This window comes from Lampris incognitus, chromosome 1 (assembly GCF_029633865.1).
Source record: "Lampris incognitus isolate fLamInc1 chromosome 1, fLamInc1.hap2, whole genome shotgun sequence".
Taxonomy (NCBI): Eukaryota; Metazoa; Chordata; class Actinopteri; order Lampriformes; family Lampridae; genus Lampris; species Lampris incognitus.
In genome coordinates, this window is record NC_079211.1 from 106411543 (window position 1) to 106421584 (window position 10042).

General features: G+C 45.9%; 1 protein-coding gene across 4 annotated transcripts in view; it reads right to left on the minus strand.

Annotated features, from left to right (window-relative positions):
• The window catches only part of LOC130120546 (neurogenic locus notch homolog protein 1-like), a 35136-nt gene extending 25348 nt beyond the window's left edge, over positions 1-9788 (minus strand). For all 4 annotated transcript variants that reach the window (XM_056289146.1, XM_056289138.1, XM_056289156.1 and 1 more), the window contains exons 1-7: positions 9513-9788; positions 8063-8401; positions 5827-5949; positions 4255-4488; positions 3852-4007; positions 2328-2513; positions 1637-1750 (exon numbers count right to left, since the gene is read on the minus strand). In XM_056289146.1, coding sequence (XP_056145121.1) covers positions 1637-1750; positions 2328-2513; positions 3852-4007; positions 4255-4488; positions 5827-5949; positions 8063-8401; positions 9513-9714 — 1354 coding nt within the window. In that variant the 5' untranslated portion in view covers positions 9715-9788. The remainder of the gene's footprint in view (positions 1-1636; positions 1751-2327; positions 2514-3851; positions 4008-4254; positions 4489-5826; positions 5950-8062; positions 8402-9512) is intronic.
• Positions 9789-10042: the final 254 nt, after the last annotated feature.

Below are 10042 nucleotides of genomic sequence, written 5' to 3' on the forward strand. Positions count from 1 at the left end.
ACAGACACACACAGACACACACAGACACACAGAAATACAAACATACATGCACCGGGACAAACACACACAAACAACAAGCGAGCTAGTCTCCCAGAATCACACATTTCGACAGCCATCATTGGTGTTGCCATGGCGTTGCAGTAGTACAGAAATGAAAGGAGGGGACCCCCAAACTTGGGCCCGGGCTCACAACAGGGGACAAATTTACATCTCAAGCAGGGCAATGAGGACCCCCCCTCCTCTCTCTCTCCCCCTCACACTCCCAGATACCCCCGCCCCCTCTTCTAAAAAAAAAAAAAAAACACCCGTGTGTCTCAGACTCCCAGACAGCCCTGCTCCCCCGTCCCCCTCCCCCCCTTCCTTTCCAAAACCACTTTCACCAACTGTCACTTTCTGCTTCCCTCTCATGCCGCCCCCCCATAGGACCTGTCTCAATTTCCATTTCCAATGTGCTTTATCAACATAACAAACTATACACTAGTACAGCAAAGCATGTAGTATTAATTAAGTGAATTAATTAGTGAACTAATTAGTGAATTAATTAATTACATCATAAAAAACAATGACCTATACCATACCAAGACAAGGTAGGTAAAACCAAGCCAACAATATAGGTATAATCAAAATATGTACACACATGCACGGCCACATATTCCCTGGCAAACACCAAAGGATTTTTCTCTCTCCCTCTCTCCCCCTTTCTCAGACAGACACAAACACAGAAACACAAAAGGCTTTTTAAAGCAGTAAGCTGTTGTTCTGTCCTGTACCAAACCCCCCCATCATTACAACAAACTCTCTCTCTCTCGCTCTCTCTCCCCCTCTCTCTTTCTCTACAGGGGGAATCCTGCCTCGATCCACCCAGGCCAGGTCGGCTTTGATCCACCCCATCTCTGAGCTATGCCGCTCAGAAAAAGGGAAAAAAAAAAAAAAAAAAAAATCTCTTCCACCTCAACGCTCTCACAGAAAAGAGGGAAAACCAAAACAGATTCGGGGGAGTCTGAAGAGCCCTCCTTTCATTTCTTCTTTTCTTTCGCTCTCCATCTCTCTCTATACTGTGCATTCAACAGATGCATTCCCTGTCTTGTGTACAGAGTGTCAATACCTCGGCTCTCACACAAAAAGCGTATTTCTAATGGAGCCCAGACTCACCCTGGGGGGGGGGGCAGACCACAGGAATACCACAATCATCGCTGCAACACAGAGAACAATTCCTCATGGAAAATCATTGTGACTTAGATTACTATTATTAACTCCCCCTCGCTCTTACAATCACCATTCTTGTGGCTTCAAGAGTAAGAAAAATGCGAGAACCAAATCAACACTGAACAGTCATCACCACAATGATGCAGAAAATAAACTTGTTCTAAAGTTTTAACTTTTCGCCAATATATATATACACCCCCCCCCGCTCCTACTCTGCTTGCTGCATTCATTCCAGGCTACCCTGGCTTGCAATAAGCCTGCCTCAGGGCTGGGATTAGTGGCCGTCCAGAGGGGTGTGTGTACGAGCACAAGCCAGAGAGAGAGAGAGAGAGAGAGAGAGAGAGAGAGAGAGAGAGAGAGAGAGAGAGAGAGAGAGAGAGAGAAGCCCCCCCCCATCCCCACCCAACTCCTCCCCGTGCACCATCCTCACCTGTGGGGCACTGGCAGTGGAAGGTGTTGATCTTGTCGATACACTTGCCGTTGTTCAGGCAGGGACTGTTGGCGCACTCGTCCGTATCGATCTCGCAGAACTCCCCCTCGTAGCCTGGCACGTCAGCGAGACGAGGGAACAGGGAGCAGCGGGATGGTTTTGAGTTAGGCAGCAGACACCAACCGGCAAATGGTCTGGCACTGCAATGCCGTGGCTCATGGATTTATATGACGTGAGCTAACTGTAGAAATGTGACCTCATATGCCAGAATAAGAATAAGCATTTCTTCAAAATTAGGATTTAGTTAACATAAGTCACCCTCTGCATCCATAAAAAGACTAAATAAATAAATAAATAAATAAATAAATAATATAATAAAATATTATAATTATAATATAATATATAATATAATGAATAAATAAAAAGAATTAATAATAATATATATAATAATAATATATATATTATATACACAATATAATAATAATTATTACACACACATATATATATATATATAAATAATAAATAAATAGATCAATAAATTTCCTTCTCTAAAGTAAAGCGGTGGAGCAAATATAAATTTTCGTAAACTCACAAGGGTCATTTGGCTAACAAGCCTAGCTGAGCACAGCAAACTGGTTGATCATTAGTTAGAGTCAACGTGGCTCAAGAAAACCCTTTTTTGCTCGTTTACCTGGCATGCAGATGCAGTGAAAGTCTCCGATCTGATCCAGGCAGGTGGCCTCATTCATACAAGGGTTGGACATGCACTCGTTGATGTCCAGCTCACAGCGCGGCCCCACGTAACCCCGCTGACACTTGCACTGGAAGGAGCCTTTGGTGTTGAGACACTTTCCTGCGTGCTCACACGGGTTGGACCCTGTCACGACAGATAGGCATTCTGACTGAGCGACGCAACCAGCACAAGGACATGACAGAGGACCATTAGAACACGTTTATCTTAGGTTATTTTAGTGAATTATTGTGAATTACTGTCATTTAACTATGCAAAAACAAACCATGCAGTGTGTGATTACAGCAGTAATACTGAACAGGGCTTATCTTATGAGCCAAGTTTTGACTACTGCGAAAGCCATAACCAAAGAAAATAACTACCTTGTATTATGAGTCTTTTTTTTTTAATGCAAACATTGCCAATGCCAGTGCACAAGTAGAAATGTTTCCTTTTAAGTAGAAAACATGCTCACAGATAAATAAAACAGTGGAGCCCAAGAAAGGCATCATCGAGGTGTCCTTACAAGGAACTGTAGCATGGCTGGACGCCGTGTTGGACAAACCAGATTATTTGGCTAAAACTAGCTGCCACGTAATAGGTTAGGTTAGAACTTTACTGTCCATGATGTGGAAAATTGTCTTTGGCTTCACAAAAATCAACATAGATTACAAAAGGACAATAGTAAGAAACAGGACAGCTTCACCACAATCAACATGAGACACCAATAAAATAACAGTAAAAACAGTAAATTGGGGGAGCTTGGAATTCGTTCATAATACAGTTGAATAGGCCAGTTACAATGTGTACAATGTGCCAAAATCCACAAGCTTAAGACCAATCTACAAATTCAGTGAGGGGTGAGGTAAGGGACTGGGCCTATAAAACTGACGATGTGTTTAATAATTCAACAATTTAACTGCGCGAGCCACCAAAAATGTCTAGAAAAAAATAATTTGTCCCATTTTTTTTGTGGATTCCCAACCCCTTTTTCTCCCCACTTGTACTTGGCCAATTACCCCACTCTTCCGAGCCGTCCTGATCACTGCTCCACCCCCTCTGCCGATCCGGGGAGGGCTGCAGACCACCACATGCCTCCTTTGATACATGTGGAGTTGCCAGCCGCTGCTTTTCACCTGACAGTGAGGAGTTTCACCGGGGGGCCATGGCACGTAGGAGGATCACACTATTCCGCCCCAGTTCCCCCTCCCCCTCGAACAGGCACCCCCGACCGACCAGGAGGCACTAGTGCAGCGATCAGGACACATACCCACATCCGGCTTCCCACCTGCAGACACGGCCGATTGTATCTGTAGGGATGCCCGATCAAGCCGGAGGCAACGCGGGGATTTGAACCGGCAATCCCTGTATTGGTAGGCAGTGGAATAGACCGCTACGCTACGCTACCTGGACTGTTTGTTCCATTTTTAATACCACAACACAGCGGATGCTGAGACAGTCTTCGCACTATGTTGCGAGTCTTACCCAGCAAACACTCATCAACATCTTGGTCACAGGAGGCGCCGATGTAGCCCGGGGGGCAGGTGCACACGTGGTTCCCACTGACGGGGTTGGTGTCACAATTGGAGCCCTTCTGACAGGGGTTACTGATGCAAGCATCATTCAGCTGGCACAGCAGACCTAAAACAAACCGAAGAGGAATGGAGTTTATTACTTTTTATTATTATCCTCATTATCATTATTATTATTTTATCAAGACCCCCCCCCCCCCCGGCAAAAAGAAGCAGTTCAAAAGTCATAAATCTTTCTATAAAGACGTCAGCAACCATGCCGTGTGCTGGCAGAGGCAAATAGAAAAAGAGAGTGAGAGAAAGTGCAAGTTGAAGAAAGAAAGACAAGAAAAAGAAAAACAGCTGTGGGTTCTGACCTGTGCGCCCGTGGGGACATTCGCAGAAGAAGGACGCCACGCGGTCGTGACAGGTGGAGCCCTGGTAGCAGGCAGCGCTGGCACAGTCGTCGATGTTTTCACTGCAGTCGTCGCCGGTCCAGCCGTTTACGCACACACACTGGTAGCTGCCGAAGGTGTTGTGGCACGTGCCGCCATTTTGGCAGGCGTTGGGCATCAGTAGGCACTCGTCAACATCCTTGTCACACAACTGGCCTGTGTGACAGCCCAGAGGCAAATAATTTTAAGAAACGGAAACTGTTTCGCTTGCACGTTATTGTGCTCTCACTCACAGCTGGGTAGAAAAGTATGGGAAGATATCGGCCGGTGTCCTTGGATCAATGCAACACATCTAAATTAATTTACGAGAAAGCCACTTTATTTTGTCATTGTATTCTTACAATGGATTGTATTGTTGCAACGAGTTTGTTCTCTGCATTTAACCCATCCTGTTGTATAGGAGCAGTGGGCAGCTGCAGCGCCTGGGGACCAACTCCAGTTCTTCTTTCCACTGCCTTGCTTAGGGGCACAGGCAGGGGTATTAACCCTAACATGCATGTCTTTTTGATGGTGGGAGGGAACCAGAGCACCCAGAGGAAACCCACACAGACACGGGGAGAACATGCGAACTCTACACAGAAAGGACCTGGGACGGCCTGGGGGTTCGAACCCAGGACCTTCTTGCTTTGCGGCAAAGGCGCTAACCACTGTGCCACCCAGTGGTTAAGAGCCACTTTTCCATACATATATGCTGGCTTGGCTTGACTCAGTTTGACTCAGTGCATCAATCCAACGCGGCTGGGATTTGCATTCCATTACAACAGGGCTACCCACTTGAAGGTGCGTCTTTAACTGATGAAGCACTTGTCTTGAGTCTATTAAAAGCGGCGCCCTCTGTAGAGCTGTCTGTTTACTATTGCACTGTGCAACAGTTGTTGGTAGCCAGCTATACTTATCCCCATGGCTTTTCAGGCTTTTGTTACGATTTTGTTTCACATCTGCCGCTTATTGCTTGCAAAATGGAGACGGGATGATGAAATGGATCTAGAAGAGGCGAAGCCCATCTGACGTCACCGCAACCCGCCTGGAAGCGGGTCTGGCCTGCTTTGGCCCAACTCTGGAGACGGTCTATCTCAGGAGCGATTCGGCCCAACTTGGCGCATTTAAACTGGTAATGGAAACGCAAATCAAGGTGGCATGGTTTCACTCGGCGTGGCCAAAAGTGCCAGCGGAAACACCCTAAATGATTTCAATCCATTAATAATGCTTTACAAAGGACATTTTGTGTATTAAAATGCAATGTGCTTTACCTATAATCCAGTTAAAAGTGCATCAAAGATAAAAAGTAGTCCTGAAGATTACAGACTGCATCCCTGCTGAAGTGTTTAGTCACCACTGTGTACATACAGCGACATGGTTGAGTTTATATTATGGTGAGGCATAAGAACATAGAAGAGCTTCATCTAACCACAGAGAAGTTAAGACGACACTTTTCTTTTAAAGAAAACTTGTTTGGCTAAAGAAAAACCGCGCTGATATCCATACAGTACATACCAGTAAATTCCGGTTTACATTGGCAGTTGTAAGTGTTGACCCCATCTACGCAGGTCCCACCATTTCGGCACTCGTGACCCGGGCAGTCATCAATATTGTGGTCACAGTTCTTTCCAGAAAAACCTAGTTACAGGAACAAAGAGAGTGAAAGAAGAAGGGATGGACTTCCCTTTAATTTCAGTGTAGAATGAAAGCATTGCTTCATGTTTCTACATATGTAGAAACTCTTAGATTCCCAGAAATACTCTTCTAGATATCCAGACTTGCTGGCATCCCTGGTGTTTCCCTGATATGTGCAAGTACAATGGATGAACAATGAAACTTGACTTGAAGTTATTCTAGCCAGCTGTGCCATTGCTGCTACTGAGGGCCTTGGACTCCCAGGTATGTATTTCTCTTAGTTTCTATGCAGCAGTCTCACGTTCACTACACAGAGTGAAACCCCTTAATGGTTAAATATGATCAACAGTCCCCCCCCCAACCCACACAGCTGCTGTAGCCTCTCCATGTCTGTGGCAACACACGCACACACACACACACACATTTCCCTCAGGTGAGGCAACATTCATCCTGCTGTAGACAACTTACACAACATACAAACACTGGACTATAACATGAGGCATGCTGGGTATGGGAAGTGGCAAGTGGAAATCAGAACCAGCACAGCCCATCATTGACACTGCCAACAGTTTATACATTAAAAAAAAAGAAAAAGAAAAAAATCAAATTAAATATATGAGCTAACCTGTGTCTGTTTATCTTACTACTGTGCAATTGGGGCACAATGACACTGGGGGAGGCCAATACCAGAAAGCTGTACAAAACTGTGAAATCATCCATACTGGTTTTATAAAATTCATTACCGAGAATATTACCTTCTAGTACTAACTTTGGTGTTACATGCCCCCGATATATAAAAACCTTGTCTATAGCCTATATTTTTGGATTATTAAGCATTTTTCAAACCTAATTATTCCTGTCTCGTTGAATTAAGCTGTTTGCTCCCATTCAACACAGCTTACAATAACAGAGGAACAGGCTCAGTTTCCCTGATTGACAACAAACGGTAAGGAGTGGTAGGGTAACAGCACAGCACCCTGACAACACACTTGGAAAAACACTCCTGCAACCCAAGTAAGATCATGACTGAGAAGTAGGGGAGGAAACAAAAAAAAATCTGCTCAACAATTCTTGTTACTAATTTATTTTTTCAAGTACACAATCATTCATGAGACACAGTCGTATTTCAAGGCTCTGTGGCTCCCTCCTGCACTCCTAAAAGTGGTTTAATCAAAACAGGAAGGGGATCTCGTAGACCGAAAATAGAAAATTAAAAAACCCAGTAAGGATCGTGGTAGACACGGTTTTGTGAAGCAAACTGTATTTAGACCGAGTGGGGGGGGGGGGCATGGGATAGAAGGCCAACTGAGAAGCTGTCATCTGACTGAAAGAACTGTTGAATACAACTTTATTTGTATCGCTAGTCGACACACTTTGCAAGCAGTAGATTACGGGGCTCGTCTGTGGTAGTGATGGAGGTGGGGTGGGATTTAACTCCCAGCAAACTCTCGCTTCATTCTGCTACGTGAAACGGATGTTGTACTTTGACCATTTCCTCTCGATAAGGGCTTGATGCCTTCCTGCTCTCCCTTGTTCACACAGAACACACACACAAGGACAAAAAAACAGCGGGCGTGGCCCAGACTTCAATGACATCATCTTAACCTGTTACTTGGACGGGCACCGGTATCGAGATCGACCGCAGTAAGATGACTGAAGAAGAAATAAATCTGACATACACATGAGATATTAACTCCACTAAGCAGCGCCTCCCTTTCTCCTACTTTACAGTAGGCCTATTTCTACCATTCAGAACTCATCAAAATAACATTGAAAAACAAAAATCTCTCAAAAAACCCCAACAACTTTCTTTTTCCTCCACTCAACAAAAGTCCAGTCACATCGATTGTGTTGCGGCTCTGTTCTCCACCATGTCTAGCAGGGACTAGTTTATGTTAAAATTCAGCTTGCTTTGATAAGGATCAATAACACTACATTTGAATCGCAGGCAGGGATTTCAACAGAAACACCCGTCAGTTTCTCCCACACACAACTGTAGCCAAAACCCCAACGACGGCGGAGAGGAAACTGGGAAAAATCAAGTAGCCGCTTTCTCTTCATCAACATCACCCAGAAATCTGTTACGCCGTCTGGGGTACCAAGGTCGGCCTTTTACCTGGCACACAGGAGCACTCGTAGCTCGTCTCTCCTCTCTGGATGCACGTGCCCCCGTTGTGGCACGGAGATGGGTTGCAGGGCATGTAGCGGCTCTCACAGTGCCTGCCCGTGTACTCCGCTGGACACTGGCAACGGTATGTGCCGACTTCGTTGACACACACGCCGCCGTTCTCGCAGAGCGACGGGCTCTGGGCGCACTCGTTGACATCCTGCTTGCAGGTCTGGCCATAGAAGAAGGGTGTGCACGTGCAGATATAATTGAACTCGAATGCAGAGCACTGACCACCATTGGCACACGGGTTGGAGGCACAGGGGTCGGCTTGTTGGCACAATTTACCTGGAGAAAAAGAAGTGATGGTAATTTGGGGCCTCCTGATATCTCGTCCAGTTAATGTGTACCGTAAGAAGGAAAACAAAATAGATGAGGAGGAGTCAAAAAGCGAACTAGAAAGAGGAAGGAACAGAATGAAGAGCAGCTGCATTGAGCATCTGCTAGCTTAGTGCCACCTGCTTTCCAAAATGTCCAGGATAGGCCTCGCTCCCACAAGAGCTTCAGACGGTGTTTTATATGATAAATAGTACATTCTGACATCAACTTGAGCAAACTGAAAAGTAACAACATCCAGTTTGTGTCCTTGCTCTTCTTGGAAATTTTATATAGTCCAGTGGACTTAGATATGTTTTTATACAGAAATCAACACCGACAGTTCAAATTCTATATCTAAAAAGAAAACATAATCTTATTATGCAACAGAGTAAAATTTGTAAGTCATCCCCCTTCCCAAACTGCATATGACCACACTCAACAAATTCTGTCAGTACAGATTTCCATGAACAAGAAGAGAATGACAATGCTCACAATAAGGAATCGGGGCTGTAATTACTACCTTGACATTAATACCACAAAAACAAACAAACAAACAAACAAACAATCAAATAAATAAGGGGCATCCAGGTGGCGTGGTGGTTTATTCCGTTGCCTGCCAAGTGCCAACACGGGGATCCTGGTTCAAATCCCGGTGTTGCCTCCGGCTTGGTTGGGAGTCCCTACAGACACAATTGTCTGTGTCTGCGGGTGGGAAGCCGGATGTGGGTATGTGTCCTGGTTGCTGCACTAGCGCCTCCTCTGGTTGGTCGGGGCGCCTGTTTGGGGGGGGGGGGATAACATGATCCTCCCATGCGCTATGTCCCCCTGGCGAAACTCCTCACTGTCAGGTGAAAAGAAGAGGCTGGTGACTCCACATGTATCGGAGGAGACATGTGGTAGTCTGCAGCCCTCCCCAGACCAGCAGAGGGGGTTGAGCAGCAACCGGGAAGGCTAGGAAAAGTGGGACAATTGGCCGGATACACTTGGGGAGAAAAAGGAAAAAAAAAGAAAAACTACTGACAACTGACAAGTATTACACAGCTATCCTCACTGCTGTGCCACAGTAATTGTTATATCTTACCGGACCATCCTGGGGGGCAGCGGCACTTGAACACCCTGAGGCTCTCCAGCTCACAGGTGCCCCCGTTGCGGCAGGGCGAGCTGAGGCAGGCGTTGTCAACGGTGGGCTTTATGCAGCGGTGGTCGGTGAAGCCAGGTTTGCAGGTGCAGCTGAAGTCCACCGTGTTCCCCCGGGACACGGCTTGGCACGTGCCACCGTTCATGCATGGCGAGGAGGTGACGCACGGGTCACGAAACTGGCACTGGCTCCCCAAGTAACCGTCTCGACAACTGAGGAAAGAAAGGTGGGTTCGGGGTGAGTCCACAAGTTTCACAGCCACAGTCTGAGTCCAAATCTGCTTTTCCCGGCTAGGTAAATGTGAACATACCAGGAAACTTGTTTGGTGGGGCGCTTACATGAAACCTGACACATAAAAAGCAGAATATCTTGAGTTGCTCAGGCGAGACAAAATCTAATGAAATTATAAATTGGGGGAAAAAAATGCAACTAGCTGGTCTCAAATATGCAGTACTCACACCTGAGAGAAGAGG